General features: G+C 37.7%; 1 protein-coding gene and 1 long non-coding RNA gene across 3 annotated transcripts in view; one reads left to right on the top strand and one right to left on the bottom strand.

Annotated features, from left to right (window-relative positions):
• Positions 1 to 1,504: 1,504 nt before the first annotated feature.
• Positions 1,505 to 16,179, bottom strand: part of LOC121236494 (FKBP12-interacting protein of 37 kDa-like) — a 17,498-nt gene continuing 2,823 nt past the window's right edge. The window contains exons 6-14 of one of the 2 annotated variants that reach the window (XM_041132940.1): positions 7,432 to 7,519; positions 7,212 to 7,276; positions 7,045 to 7,122; positions 6,137 to 6,184; positions 4,287 to 4,340; positions 3,438 to 3,599; positions 2,953 to 3,022; positions 2,409 to 2,464; positions 1,505 to 1,884 (exon numbers count right to left, since the gene is read on the bottom strand). In XM_041132940.1, the coding sequence (XP_040988874.1) occupies positions 1,723 to 1,884; positions 2,409 to 2,464; positions 2,953 to 3,022; positions 3,438 to 3,599; positions 4,287 to 4,340; positions 6,137 to 6,184; positions 7,045 to 7,122; positions 7,212 to 7,276; positions 7,432 to 7,519 (783 nt within the window). In that variant the 3' untranslated portion in view covers positions 1,505 to 1,722. Of the gene's footprint in view, positions 1,885 to 2,408; positions 2,465 to 2,878; positions 3,023 to 3,437; positions 3,600 to 4,286; positions 4,341 to 6,136; positions 6,185 to 7,044; positions 7,123 to 7,211; positions 7,277 to 7,431; positions 7,520 to 16,179 lie in introns of those variants that run through there. The other variant, XR_005934776.1, reaches the window with a different exon arrangement.
• The window catches only part of LOC121236496, a 25,887-nt gene continuing 25,298 nt past the window's right edge, over positions 15,591 to 16,179 (top strand). The window contains exon 1 of the long non-coding RNA XR_005934777.1: positions 15,591 to 15,814. This is a non-coding gene — a long non-coding RNA (uncharacterized LOC121236496). The remainder of the gene's footprint in view (positions 15,815 to 16,179) is intronic.

Genomic DNA, 16,179 nt, shown 5'->3' with positions numbered 1-16,179 from the left:
ATGCAAATTGTATTGATTCAAGTTCTGTTAATTGAAATATATGAGGTTTTGATTCAAAAAAAAAAAAAAATTGTACAAGCCTTGTAGTAGTTTTTTGTTAAAATGTAAACCTCATTAAGAAAAAGTGAATTTTTCACACTTTTTCATGGTGAAGTCCACTTTTTTATAGAGGACTTATGTGACACTTGTGTGTATTTAGAGATTGTATATATCATTTCTCATATTTGATTATGAGTATAATATAAGAAAAAAAATGAAAGACACATGGTATTTTCGTTTAATCAAGTATTTCCAGAAAACAGGCATCTTATAGAACATCTAATAATTTTTAAAAAACAAATACCAAAGCAGGAGAACACTAAATAATGAAAAAAGATTTCAGGATGAGAAGAGTGGCTTTATCCTTTGAAATAATAACATTCATACAACATATTTTACCATTAACCAATATCACATTGCTTACTGCCGGTGCCCATACTTGTTGGCTTTTCACTCCACCTTATCACAAATGAAAAATGGTGTTTGCTAACGAAGAGGGAGAGAGAGAGCTTTGGGGGACTCAGCACTTCGGCATTTTTATTTAGGTTATCGAGATTATCAATCACTATTTTTTATCTGTGTGATGGTTCCATACTGATTTTAAATATCCTCGGTATCCCTTCCAGGACAATTTTTTTCCTCCAAGACGATTTAAGTTTCAAATTTTACATAATCACCATATATTTAAAACAAAAAAGTTGTGAAAGAAGTTCTAAAAATAATCATGTGCAACATTATCCATTACCTCGTTTGTTTTCAAATATAAGATTAATTGAGATTAAAATTAAAAAAATTGAATAAAATATTATTAAAATATATTTTTTAATATTATTTTTATTTTGAGATTTGAAAAGATGAATTATTTATTTTATTTTATATGAAAATTTAAAAAAGTTGTAATAATAAAATATGAGGTTTTCATAATTTTGAGTTTCTGCATTTAGATGTTGAACTGAGTTGAGTTAAATTAAGTTGAGATGATAAAATATTGTTAAAATATTATTTTTTAATATTATTATTATTTTAAAATTTGAAAAAGTTGAATTGTTTATTATATTTTGTGTTAAGATTTAAAAAAATTGTAACGATGAGTTGAGATAAGTTTGCTTACCAAACAAAGTCTTAATACTTGTGACCAAAAAGTTAAAGACCTGGTGTGAGTTTGAAATACTAACGTACGTGTAGGTATTCCTAGTTGTGTAGGATTGCTACAAAAAAAAAATTCTAAAAAAATTTTGTTAAATACGCATTTAAAAAAAAAAAAAAAAAAACCTCAAAAGACAAGTTTCTATTATGAATCCTATGCAAATGACATTCAGCAAGCTAGTGATAAAGGTTTTGAATACACCCAGAAGATGATTTTGGCCTCCTGATCTAAGTACGGGTCAGCCGGATCAAAGGCCAGGCCAATTCATCGACCAAGTTCAAATAGCATGGGTTGAGCAGGTATGAATTCCGACCGATCAGCAATTCAAGTCGTTCAGGTGGCCAATTGGGAACCGAAAAAGGGACCTTTTTCATGTAGATACATACCCTCATCCCCTGACTAAATTCTGAATGAGCTTTCCCTCATCCTTCTGACTTAAACGAATTTAATTCAGTTTCAATGTACAAACGGCACTGAGAGGAAAAGTGAACAAAAAAACAAACATAGAAGAAGCATACAAAATTGCCATGAAGATATCAGTTGCCGGCATCCTCAGAAGCCATTATCTCATCTCTAGCTTCCTTATTAGAAGCTGAATCAACTTTTTCCTCCTCGATCAGGCTCTTCTGGTGCAGCTCATGCTTCAGCCTTTCAATCTCTCCATCCTTTTCTTCCAGCTTCTCTTGCAAGATAAGCACCTGAAGTAGAAGACGCAATAAATGCGGATCCTTATTAACTGATCATATTTACAATAACAATAAGTAACCCTACTTATGATGTCAACCAGGTTTTAGTTCATCAATCTCTCATCCAACACTCATATTTGACGGCCACTATACCACACAAATTAAGTTTAAATCAACCTCTACCAATCTTATATTTAGTTTGAAGAATCTAAGCCAAATCCAAGATTAGCCAGAGTACAGAAAAAACTCATAAAGATTCCGGCCATAACTCATTAGTCCACCAATGTCTAACAAAGATAATCACACAGCAGCAATTATCAACCACAAGATATCATTTGTGCAGAAAATTGGTCCAAAACAATTATGAAATCCGCAACTGTGGAGTAGACAAAAAGCACAAGCGTTCTGAGTGTTTGGGAACATTTCCTTTTTCAGGTACTCTGGAAACATGTTATATTTAAGAACATAAACAAGCATAGCAACAAACTGTGTATTTCACTCAAGAGTAAATAAAAAAATAAAAGCAAAATGGAAACCATTTCATTTGATCTTTCCACATCGTTTGTCAACCCCTCCATATGTTTGTGCAGTCCTGTATGCAACAGAACAGAGCATCAATATTGCATGAACTTTGAAAACCGACATACAACAAGAACAGGTTAATTTAGCATACACAGCGATTTAAATTATATGTACCCCTTAACACTCTCCTTTCTTTTCCTTTGAAAGAGAGGAGTGCAAAAGTTAACATATGTTTGATTCTCCCTCTATAAGCTGGAGTTTAATATTGATTGCCACAGCAATTCCAGTTCCTTCTGGACTGGAGTTGTGGTGGGAACACAATTCTAGCAATTGACAAACCAAGAAGGAAAAAAGGATGCAACTTATTTGCTTTTTTCTTTTTTCTTTTTTTGATAAGTAAGGATGCATCTTATGAATTATAAATGAATATTCTAAATTACATTGCTACTCATTATAAAGATTGATTGTAAAAGGATTATTTTACTTGATATTGTGGCACGTATGGTATGTGAAACCCAGCCAGAGTGATAAATATACATGCAATTGCATATTACGGACCTTCAAACTGACTTCTGAGTTCTGCATTCTGTGATTTCTGCAAAGCAAGCTGCATTGCTAATTCATGCATCTGCAGACAAAACATTGAGAAAAACCAATCAAGAATTTCTCATCAAATGAAATCAAGCGAGCAATCAATTCTAAAACAATAAAACAATACTTTTTTGTTCAACATTATAATATAGAGTGCATCTAATTGGTTGCTTTAGGTGTACACATAACTGCTTTCAAGTAATTTATCACTTAATATTTATCATGGACAGTATTAGATCAGCCATAAAATTGTTTCTTATCATATAGGATCTACTCTCCAACTCCTACCACCCAAGAAACCCAGTTACTGCACACATGCACATATGTACAAAATTTCTGTGCCAGTTTCTCAAGAAACCTAGAAAAATAACCACTCTCCAGGCCGAGAATAGAAACTTAATACATGCTGAAAGTACAATAACATGTACTATAACGAGATGGAGTTGCAGCACCTTTCCTTCAGAAGCTAGATTTCCAATCTCCTCATTTTCCTCTTGCAATGTCCTACATTTAGCCATCAGCATCTTACCCATCTTACTTTGTGGAGTGAAACTGAGAGCAGAAATGGTATCCTGTTTCTCCTTCAACTCTTTCTCCTTCTCCTCAACCAAATTCTAGCATTACACATCACAAGAAAACATAAACAGACTTGTCTAGGCACAAACCACATCCATGTAGCCACCTTGGGGGTGCACAAAAGTAATGGCATAAAAATGGTAACTCTAAAGCAGAACCATTAACAAACAATATGCCAAAATGTTGGTTTAATATTTTGCTCCATAGAAGTAAAGCCAAATGTGGTAATTAATAATCAGAGATCAATACGTACACAAAACATATATTTTTTTTAAATCACTTATCAAAAAATTTTTTTTTTTTTTAAATCACAATATATAGATATATTCGAGTAATACAAAATCAACCTGACATCACTGTTTTTAATATGGAAATCAATATAATTAATCCAAAATGACTTAAAAAAGATTAGTAGCAGTATACTGTTTACAGTAATATGACATATTTTCCAACCCATAGGCAATTATTTTCAATTTCTCCCTTTTTACAATGAAGTCTTTGCTGCTTATAACCAGACAGAAAAGATGAGGGAGAAGGGAGCACATACATACCAACAGGTAATAACAACCGTATCTTATGTGAGAGTTTCAAATAATGTCTCATACAATATGAATAATTAGATGCCAATAGAAAACAATAAGAATAATTAGATAAAAAAAAAAATGCATGCATTTAAAGCATCATTTTTAGCCTAATTTGCCGCAAGCAGCTCTTCGGACACAAACCTTTAAACGTGTAAATTCTTCATGAATAGCTGGATCTAGTAATAACCTCCTGGCCTGTCAAATTAACCACCATACCAAAAGTTTGTGCATTTAGTTATTTATTTGAATAATTACCATCATAGCATGCTTGAACCGTTCATATCATATTGTATAGAGATTTCTTTTTGATATATTACATTATATAGAGATTTCTGGAATCAACAAGAGGGTAAAAGCAATAAATATGTCGATGCTATCATTAACACTATAATAGCGGTAAGGTAATCACATAAAGCATTCAGCAGTCAGCACTTCCACCAAACTTTTATAGTGCCAATAAGTCATCCAAAACCAAGAACATGTTCAAACATCGAAACCACAAAAAAGAAAATGTGGCATATTTCATCCATGACAAAATATAAAGATTATGCATACAGAAAATGATTGTTTGCAAATCTAAGGCTGCGTTTGGATATTGAGCCGAGTTTAGCTGAGTTGAGTTATTTACGAATAGTAGTGAATTAAGATGATAAAGTGAGTTTGGTGGGGTCCACCTAAGATAAGTTTAAATTTGTTTGAATGTTAAGATGAGTTTAGATGTATTTATGAGAAGTTGAAAAAGGTTGTAGGTCCCACATGTAAAGAAGTATTGAATTGAAAAATGTTGTGGATCCCACGTGTAAAGAGGTTTTGAGTTGAGATGAGTTTAGTAATTTGAGAGTTTGGTATTTGAATGTTAGACTTACCTTAAAATTAGACTAAACTTAGTTGAACTCAAATGAGTTTAACAACCAAACGGGGCCTAAGTAAACAAATGAACCAAACTCCCCCGTATAACTTACTAAGAATTCCTTCTTGACACTTATCCTTTCCCGTATACTTTGAAAGTTCTAGTTAAGACAGGTTATACTTTCACAGAAAGATTAGACGACTGGAAAATGGCAAGATGCAAATCTTCCCTCATTGGCGAAAGCAAACTTGAAATTGTATCATTTGAAATTCTCATGAAAAGCACTTAAAGAAAATGACCATAACAGAGGCAGAAGAGCCTAAAATAAACCCATATCCAATCCAAAAATAGAAATCTGATAGGCCAATTCATTGATAAATTAACAAAAGTCCGTTCTTCCAATCATTAGGCTACATGTGTTGAGTCATTATTTTCTTTTGAGTAATAACAAGATCCCCTTTGTGTCCAATTTTTTTTTTTGATAAGTTCTTTATGTCGGAAATGAAATCTCATGAAGCTGAATAAAAAAAGAAAACATATTTCCCAGCCTCAAAATCTAAAACACTATAGCTGTCTATCCATTTGACAAAGATATGCATATCATTCATCAATAAGAACATATGAGGCAATCTCAAACCTAGAGCTTTTGGACCAAAAGTACAAACTTTCCTTGTTTAGGGTGTGGTGGGGAGACAACAATCTTTGCAGCTCTCTAGAATGGGTAAATGGTAAAGATATGCAAGCATATCCCCCCTTTGATTCTAGAAATTTTTTTTTTATATAATTAATAAAAATTTTATTACCAAGAATAGGCACAAACCCAAGTATACATGAAGTATACAAAGGAAATACCTAAATACCTACTACACACTAGAAAGCAGGAAACTACAACAGAAACAGATTTGGTTCTAGAAAAAATTGGGAATAATGAACACAAATGCTTAACAATCACTGAAAATAATCCATCAAAAGGAGATCTAATCGGGAAAAAAAAAATTAAATCCCAGAAAATCTTAAACCGGAAACAGAAAAAGAAATGCCAAAATATCAATTATAGAGTGCCTCCCTATCCTTCTATTCCAGTAACAATTCCCTCAACCCCCTCCCCCCACCACAAAAAACAAAACAAATAGTATATTACCTGCATTGATGGTGGCTTTAATTGCGCTTTTAATTCTCTGACAGCAGACTGGGCATTTAAGAATGAATTTGGTTTAGATAGGCAAAACATCATAAAGTTACATGCAAATAACCAACATAGCCAAAAAGCAAGCTGAATAAAAGGCATGAAATCATATAATGCAGGATAATAATAAAATAATATAATAAGCAAAATTATGTAAGAAGGTGGAGTCACAAAATTCTCCTTGGGCATTGAAGGTACTTCATACAGGAAGGCATTTGCATTTTCTAAGACTTCAAATGAAGCCGTAACATCACAGTTACTGCTTGGAACCCCACGTGAATACTTTCTTGTGTTTCATTCTGATGGAGTCCTGTCCAGAAATCCCAGCAACTCCAGATCTAAGAAACCATGCATCTTCCTTCGAGGAATTCTGGGTGTCTTTACTGATTAGTGTCGTTGAAGCTGATTGTGAGCTTTAGTTGAAGGCTTAAAACACTTTCTTTTTTTTTTTTTTCTAGGTTAAAACAAGTAGTTTTATCTCTCAATTGGATCAAAGGAAGCTACCGGGAAAAATTATCTCAGGATTGTAGAGGGGCAGCTCTTATTTTGAGGGATAGGCTAGTTACAATCCTGACAGACCATGGGAGTTCTGCAACTTCATCCAAAACCTTCAGACATTGCTAGACATGCAAGTAGTAGATATTATTAAGACTCACATACATTTATGCAGAAGGAGCCACTTTGCATGAAAACTATATGAGAGTTATCTAAGTTCCATACATTCATGAACTATTGTGTTCCTCGTTTTGAGATCTCTCCAAATTGTTCCTCTTTTCTTCTAATAAATTCTGTTTTGCCAAAGAGTGAGGTTTGTAGATCCAAAATGAAATTACATAGATGGGTATGGAAAATAAAGATCTTACCTTCAACTCTGCTATCTCCTGCTCCCGTTTTGCAAATGTCACAATGAAAGCACCTTCCTTTTTCTTTGCCTTTTCAAGCTGATAACAATAACAAAACATGGATGAGATCCTACATAATAAATTGTTAGTTTTCAAGAAGTGAAAAAAAGTAGTAATAAACACCAAACCTGTTCTCTTAATGATTCCTCAGAGGATTTCAGAGTCTGAAGATAATCAATCACAGATTTAGGTTCTACACGAAGGAAAATAAAAGATGGAATCAATTCTTTTGGGAAAACAGGCAGAAAATGATCACAAAAAGACTCAAATATTGGAATCTTACATCAATTACACATATCTTGCATGATAAATATAAATAAATAAATGAAGTCTTCAAGATGCGCTAACCAGGAGAAGTCCCAGCGGGTAAAAAGGATTCATTCTGAAATGAAGAATGCCACATTTGAATCTCAGATTTTACAGCTTCAAGCTCCGACTGAAATTGACAACATCATATTAGTGGCCCAGTGAATGTTTTGGCTGGGAGACAGAATCATATAAGAAGCATAATAATTATACACTTTCTTTTTTATAGGTACAATCATTATGCACTTTTGTGCACAGCATGGAACACTTCAATCTTATGAAAGGAAAGGAGTAGCATTTATAAAATTCATACACAATTGTAAGTTGCATAACATCCCTCACTACTACTGTGGAAAACCTCTGCCAAGTAATCTGTGCAAGTATAGTTTCCGTTTCATGTTATTCCAAAAACACATGCAAAACTTCTCTCTCCATACACATGCAAATTTTGACTCGTTGATGATATTGCTACATTGATGGCGCCATAGTAAAGCGGTGGTTAAGATGGCAGTTGCTAGAGAGTTAGTGGTAGAGTCTAAGTTGATAGTGCTTGTGAAGGAGGGAGGTAATCTGCGTATTTCAGAATAGGGTTGGAAGGCGAAACATGAGGTGATGGTGGGACTCAATACAACTAAGTGGTTTGTGAAAGTGCTGGAGGAGTGCCTAAGAGGGGGAAAGAAGGAGGTGTACTCGGTGATAAGGGAGAGCTATCGAAGCTTTGTTGCTCAACGGTGTGGGAATAGCCGTGGGCGGTATCTGTCAATCGCAGAGTACGGTCAGGCGGGAAGAAAAGTTTTGCTCAGTTTCCCTGAAGGTGAAGATGGCTGGGGATGGAGAAGGCTGAATGAAGTCGTTTCGGAGATGGCCCATTCCAGGGGAAATAGGGATGGAGCCATCATAGGAGCTCAGGTGAGCAAAGTGGCAAGGGGGGTGAACGCTTTTGAACTGTCCTTTAAGGAGGTACTCATGGCGGCGGGACCAAGGCACGCGCAGAGGAGGGGTGAAGGAGGTGCAAGCCATTCTGACGGGGTGGAGCATCAAGCCCCGCATCATGTACGGGGGTGCAGAGGATGGCAGGACGTATGCTGGGCGGGAGGTGTGGGATACCAGAAGACGTTTGATGGATTTGCAGGGACAGTTGAGGAAGTTGTAGAGGGAGATGGAGGAAGTACGTTGGCACATCGAGCTGAAAAAGGAAAGAAGTGGGAAACAGGATAAAGGAAGGGGAAGTAAAGGATGGGGCTCAGGGTATTCAAATGAGACTCATAGGCCAAGATGGTGTATGAAGGCTAGGCCTCAACCTCAGTCCAATCCAAATCCTGTTGGAGGGCTGGATAAGGCAGCCATGGTCAGTGCCCAGCCCACGGGCCAACCTGATTGCAACTTGGCCTCTTCTAGTGGAGGGTTCGTTTCTAGGCCTAGGCTTCTTCAATCCAGCAATGGCCCGTCCCATTGCGAAGGATATGTGGAGCGCATATCCGAAACGTTGATGCGCTCTCTGTCGGTGGAAAAGGTAGTGGCATGTCCACAGACACCGCTGACGATTATAGTGGGTGATGCCAATGATGTCCCGACGGTGGTGTTGAACAGTGGGAACAGTCAGTTCTGACGAAGCAGGCGTCGGGCTCTCCGTCGAGTTTGGAAGGTCTCTCTCTGTCGATGGGAGGATAGACGGCAAGTCCAAAAGACATGGTTTTGGGTTCGATGGAAGTCTCTGTTCGACCAGATCTCAATTTTGAGGGGAAGGTTGAAGAGGGGGAGGGATCTGAGGATCTAATGCACTCGGTGGATGGTGATCTGGTGTTCCCTGATGTCTGTGGACAATTGGGGTTGGATGATATTTCTTTGGACGGCGAAACTCACAGAATTCAGAGTAGTAGGATGGAGGAACCTGTCCCGTTGAATTTCTGCTTCCCAGCTCAACCGAATGTTTCAGATTGGGTCTTTCATAAAGTGAAAGAGATCCAAAAATTTGTGGGGATTGAGTGTGTTGGCTATGAGGATTAATTTATGGCTTTGTTCACAACAATTGAAGCGGGACATAAACAAAAAACTAAAGGTGAATCGAAGATGCATAGGGAACTCAAAAAATTGACTTGGTCAATGAATACGAAAGGCAGTTCCAGTAGGGGCAGGGGGAAAGGCAAGGGGCTGGTCATTCCTCAATGAAGCCCAAGATAGTGTTGTGGAATGTCCGTGGACTAAATGAGATAAATAAACGTCTACGGATTAGGAACTTGCTTAGGGAGTGGAAGGCTGATATTGTATGTTTGCAAGAGACGAAATTGAAAATGATTAATACGAGAATTATATGGAGTGGAATACATGTGGATTGGGTGTTCTTGGCCTCTAATGGGGCGGCGGGAGGGGTTATGGTGATGTGGGATCGGCGGGTGGTGGAGAAGGTGGAGGATTTTATTGGACAGTACACAATAGCTTGCTCGTTTAAGTGTGTCTCCGATAACTTTCTATGGGCTTTTGCAGGTGTTTATGATCCCAACTTAGATATAGATCGAAGATTGCTATGGGAAGAGCTAGCGAGGGTCCATAACTGGTGGAAACTCCCGTGGTGTATAGGGGGAGACTTTAATATTGTAAGATTCCCAAGCAAAGTTTCTGGAAGTAGAAGATTGCGGCCAGCCATGGAGGAGTTCTCGGAGTGTATCTTTGACCTGAACTTAATGGATTTGCCACTAACCGGGGGTACCGCTACTTGGTCTAATAACCAGTCATGGTCTCGACTGGATTGGTTCTTAATTTCACCAGAATGGGAAAGTCATTTCCCGGATGTATGGCAAAAGCGTATGCCCCGCTCGTATTGGATCGGATCATTGGCCTATTTTGCTTGATTGTGGAGGAGTTCGTAATGGTTGTCGCCCTTTTAACTTCGAGAATATGTGGTTAAAATCAAAAGGGTTTGTAGATAGGGTCAAATAGTGGTGGTCTTCCTATCAGTTCCAAGGTACTCCCAGTTTCATTTTTGCGGGTAAATTGAAAGCACTTAAAAGAGACCTTAAAGTATGGAACTTGGAGTCTTTTGGCAATATAGGGGAAAACAAACAAATAAAGCTGCTGGAAATTCAGGAGATTGAGAGGCTTCAAAAGGTTCAACCACTTACCCAGGAAGAACAAGATCGAAAGTCTGTGCTAGTTGCAGATGTGGAGAGGATGATATTACTAGAAGAGATGTCTTGGCGCCAAAAGTCCAAGGCATTGTGGTTATGGGAAGGAGACCGAAGCACGAGTTTCTTTCACAGAATCGCAAACTCGCATAGGAGAAATAACAACATTGAGATGCTGAAAATCGATGGGGTGGAGTGTAGAGATGAGCAAGTAATCCACAATCATGTTGTTGACTTCTACGAGAACCTACTAATGGAGCAAGTGGGATGGCGGCCTCCCCTGAATGGGATGGCCTTTGATACCATCAGGTCGAGTGATGTGATATGCCTGGAAAGGGAGTTTGAGGAGATAGAGGTTTATGAAGTAGTGAGAAAAATGGCTAGGGACAAGGCTCCAGGACCAGATGGTTTCTCTATGGGGTTCTTCCAAGATTGTTGGGAAGTGTGAAAGGAGGACCTCATGAAGGTGTTTAAGGAGTTTTTCTTGGCTGGAAAATTAGAAAAAAGTCTTAACACCACTTTCCTTGCATTGATACCTAAGAAGGAGATCCAGGAGTTTCGGCCTATTAATTTAGTGAATGGGGTGTATAAGATAATCTCTAAAGTGCTTGCGAACAGACTGAATGAGGTGAAGCGTAAGATTGTTACAAAACCTCAAAACGCCTTTGTAAAAGGTAGACAGATCCTAGATGCGGTGCTAATAGTCAATGAATGCCTTGATAGTAGTCAGAAAGCCGGGAACACTGGGATCATGTGCAAACTCGATATGGAAAAGGCATATGACCATGTCAACTGGGATTTCTTCATATGCTCAAGAGGTGATTTTGGGGAGCGATGGAGGGAGTGGATCCATTGGTGCATAGCTATGGCAAAGTTCTCTGTGTTGATAAATGGATGTTCAGTGGGTTTTTTTCATAGCTCATGCGGTTTGAGACAAGGGGATCCATTGTCACCCTTGTTGTTTGTCATAGTTATGGAGGCCTTAAGTAGGATGCTCTAAGCTATGGTTGAAAATGGCTTTCTAAACGGAGTCCCGATCGGAACCTCGGATAGGGGTACTATTAATATTTCTCATTTACTATTTGCAGATGACACACTTATTATGTGTGAAGCAAAGCAAAACCAAATGCAAGTTCTGAAGGCCTTACTCTTTTGCTTTGAGGTAGTTTCTGGTTTGAAGGTGAACTAGTAGAAATTAGAATTGGTGCCAATGGGGGAAGTCTCTAACATACGCCAGTTGGGTCGAACATCAGGGTGTAAGATAACCTCCTTTCCTATGACTTACCTGGGACTCCCGTTGGGGAGTGCATCGAGGGTGCCTTCAGTCTGGGATATAGTGATCGAGAAAATAGAGCAAAAATTGGCGGGGTGGAAGAGAATGTACTTGTCGAAAGGTGGAAGGATTACCTAGATAAAGAGTATACTTTCAAACCTACCTACTTATTTTTTATCTCTTTTACCAATAGTGTGGTGAACCGTATTGAGAAGCTCCAGCGTGATTTCTTGTGTGTGTGTGTGTGTGGGGGGGGGGGGGGGGGGGATGGAGGGGGAGTTCAAGTTTCACCTGGTAAAGTGGGAGCAGGTCTGTTGTCCTATCTCTGGTGGAGGTTTAGGGGTAAGAAATCTAAGGGCATTCAATCGAGCGTTATTAGGCAAGTGGCTGTGGAGATTTGCCAGGGAACTAGACAATCTATGGAAATTGGTGATTGAGAAGAAATATAGTGGTTTATGGGGGGATTGGTGTACTAGACAAGTCAGGGGGGCATATGGAGTTGGTTTGTGGAAATACATAAGAAGAGGATGGGGGTGTTTAGCCGTTATGTTAAGCTTCAGTTGGGTGTGGGCTCGAGGATCAAATTCTGGAGAGACGTTTGGTGTGGCAATAGGGCTCTACAAGATTTGTATCCTTCCCTCTTCCAGATTGCAAGTGCTAATGATGCTTCAGTGGCGGAAGTTATGGAGATATCGGGGGGACAGATCCTTTGAAACATTAATTTTAGTAGGGCGGCACAAGATTGGGAAATAAGCACCCTTGAAGATTTCTATGGCCTCATATATTCTATAAGACAAAACATGCGGCAATAGGATGTTATGTGGTGGACTCTAGCAGACAAAGGTATTTTTTCCATTCGTCCTTTCTATAAGGCCCTTTCTCAAGAGTCTAATACTCAGTTCCCTTGGAGAAAGATCTACAGACGCAAGGCGCCTCCTAAAACTTCTTTCTTTGTATGGACTGCTTCTTTGGGTAAAATACTCACCACTGATAACTTGAGGCAAATGAGGATTATTATTGCAGACTAATGTTGCATGTGTAGAGGAGGGGGAGAGTCGGTAGAGCATCTCCTCTTGCATTGTGATACAGCAAGGATTCTCTGGAATGAGGTATTTGCTCAACTGGATATGTCCTGGGTTATGCCAAAGACCGTGGAGGCAACTATGGCTAGTTGGTCAAACATAAGAGGCAAGCAACCAATTAAAGCAATTTGGAAGATGATCCCTCTTTGCATTATGTGGTGTAATATACGGGTTCAAATTTAGGGCTTAAAACTATTATTATTTCTTTTATTATTTATTATTTTATTTTTTTTATTTTACTTTTATTATCATATTAGGGAATATGCTAACGCTAAATTAGTGATTTCCTTCCCTATCAAAACCTTTGTATAGTTATCCGTTAGTTTCCATATTAGATTAGTTTCCTAGTTTGAAACCACAACTTGACTCTTCAAAATCCTCTCAGAATCCGTATCCTCGTAGAAATAATTTTTCAAGTGTAGCCAACTTCAAACCCTAGCATATCTATTGAGGACTCACGCCGCTCACCTCCCCATTGTCTATAAACCCCATGAAAATCCTTTGTTTTTAAACACACTGAAATACCTGGAGGAAGAACACTTTCGCATAAGCCTTATTTTCTACCCGGCCACCGCTGACCACCCTAGGACGTCGAAGCACCAACCACGGTGCCAGAAACTGCCAGCGAACCTAGCCCCGTCACACCCACTCCCTTCCGGTAAGCCCATCGCTGTAGGCCACCATTTTCTCTCCCTAGTGTTTTTCGGTTTGATAGTTTTCTCTCTAAACTCACTCTCTCTTGCGTCGTACAACTGCCCAAAGGACCCAGTCGCGTCACCGGTCACTTCCAGCCACCCGAGAGCCGTCGTCGCCTCAGCCTTCTTCTCTCGGTGAGTTCCATGTTATCGCTCGACACCTTCCCTCTCACAAACTCCTCTCAAACTTGTGTTTTTGCTTTTGATGTTAAAGTGGGCGTTGGGCTCTGAGGCCCATTCGGCCTGGTAATTTTATTCTTGTAAGGGCTGAACTATCAGATGGGTTTTGTCCTGTGCTAGGCCTGATCCTTATTCCTTTCAACACCTTGTGTTCGTAGGCCAAAATCCCTTATATTACGTAGGCAATACTTAGGAGTTAATTAGATTATTGTTTCAATTTATATATTTTTACAAGACAAAACCTTAAATTTTAGATTTAGTTCTACAATATTTATCTAGCAGATTTATATTAAACCCAATTATACTACTAAGCAATTTATTCTTGATTAATTATATATTACAAGTATTCATTAATTTTGCATGGAAACAAGATAACTAATATGTTAAATTCCAATTTTGTATTTAATCATGTAAAGAACCGCGACACGTCTATCTAGAAAATTAGTAACATCGAGTACCTTGTATAGGTAACGCACTACAAGTTGGAAATCAGGAAGCAGCGCTAAGAGGTAAATAGTATGATCATATAAATGCATGCATACTATGAATATTATTGTTATGTATGAAAATATGATATGCTTATGATGGTTAACTACACTACGCTAAGAGGCAAGTCAAGGTTAGATTCCTTTTACGATCTTTGATGAAATATGAGATTATGCTTGAATGAATGAATTTGTTGTTCGATTGATTGAATGTTACTAAAATCATATGAAAGCCATGAGATGTTCATGTAGTAATTCAAATCAAGTATGCCATGCAATGGAATGGTCAGATTATGCAAGCCATGTCCATGTAAACATAGATTATGTATGCCATGTTCATATAGTATTTAGATCATGTATGCCATGTTCATATAGTACTTAGATCATGTATGCCATGTTCATATAGTACATAGATCATGTATGCCATGGAATGTCATAAACGTTCAGAGCATGTTATGTCATGTCATATTATGCTATGCCATGTATAAGAAAATGTCATGTTATGCTATGCCATGCTATCCCATGTACAAGAATATGCCATGCTATGCTATGTCATGTACAAGAATATGCCATGTTATGTCATGTTATGCTATACTATGCCATGTACAAGAATATGCCATGTTAGAAATGTTCATGAAGCCTAATAAATTCTCATGCATTAAGAAAGATAAGAAATGTTACGGTGCCACGGACTCAAGCGTAGTTAACCACAAGTAAAATGAAACACATACTCAAGCATGTTTCACTCTATGTTATTCAGTTAAGTGAAACACAGACTCAAGCGTGTTTCACTCCATGTTACTCAATTAAGTGAGACACGGACTCAAGCGTGTTTCACTCCATGTTACTCAGTTAAGTGCGACACGGACTCAAGCGTGTTTCACTCCATGTTATTCAGTTAAGTGGAACACGGACCCAAGCTTGTTTCACTCCATGTTATACAAGTAAAGTGAAACACGGACTTAAGCATGTTTCACTCCATGTTATGACAAGATAAACAAGTTATTATGCATTCAAGTTACATGTTTGTCATAATTATGTATGCTTCCGCTTATGTTAATGATGAATATATATATATGCTATGTGAATATGTGACGATATATGTATATATGTGAAGTTTTTCAGAAAGTTATATTACATGTACGATTGAGAATCTGTGATGCTATATGTATGTTGTTAAGAGTCTTCAAAAAAATAAATCAATGCTAGGCCAGATTATATTTTACAGTATGATGTGCTATTTACTGAGTATTCGACTCATTTTTGTTTGTCTTCTTATTTTCTTTCATATCTAATTTTACAGATGGCATTTATGATGACGCAGAGCTGGATGGCCAGGAGTAGATCTAGTATAAAGACTTAGGAAGAAATAAGTGTTTTTTACACAAGAACTACAATCCTTTTATGTCATTCGTAGGATGGGTTTATGTCTTTCCACTTTACATTCAGTTTTGAAACAATTATGTTCATTTCAGTTTTTGATGCTTTTCAATAAACGAGGTAATTCAGGATATGAATCTCTTTACCGGGCTTTATGTTATAAATGTTAATAACATCTCTATCCTATGGGAACGGGGTATTACATGTGGTGCTTATGGCAAGAGCACAATGAGCGGGACTTTCGAAGACCAGGAAAGATCGTTGGAGGAGCTTAAAGTTTTATTTTTTAAAACTCTTTGTAGTTGGGCTATTGCTGTGGATTTTAATGGCATGGCCCTTCATGATTTTCTTGCCACTAATATGCCTACCTAGTTAGGGCATCAGAGTTGTGTACTGGCTTTGCCTTTCTTTGATCAATATAATTTATTTATTTACCAAAAAAAAGTAATCTGTGCAAGTGTGGAAAACCTATTTAAATATCCCTTGCTACTACTCTTGAAGTTCGTTGATCTGAATTTTCCAAGTTGAAAAAGTTAATTCAATTGTAAGTTGCACACACCAATTATAATAGAT

This window comes from Juglans microcarpa x Juglans regia, chromosome 6S, assembly GCF_004785595.1.
Source record: "Juglans microcarpa x Juglans regia isolate MS1-56 chromosome 6S, Jm3101_v1.0, whole genome shotgun sequence".
Taxonomy (NCBI): domain Eukaryota; kingdom Viridiplantae; phylum Streptophyta; class Magnoliopsida; order Fagales; family Juglandaceae; genus Juglans; species Juglans microcarpa x Juglans regia.
Note: the sequence above shows the minus strand (reverse complement) of the source record. Positions and strands in the feature narration are given on the sequence as shown.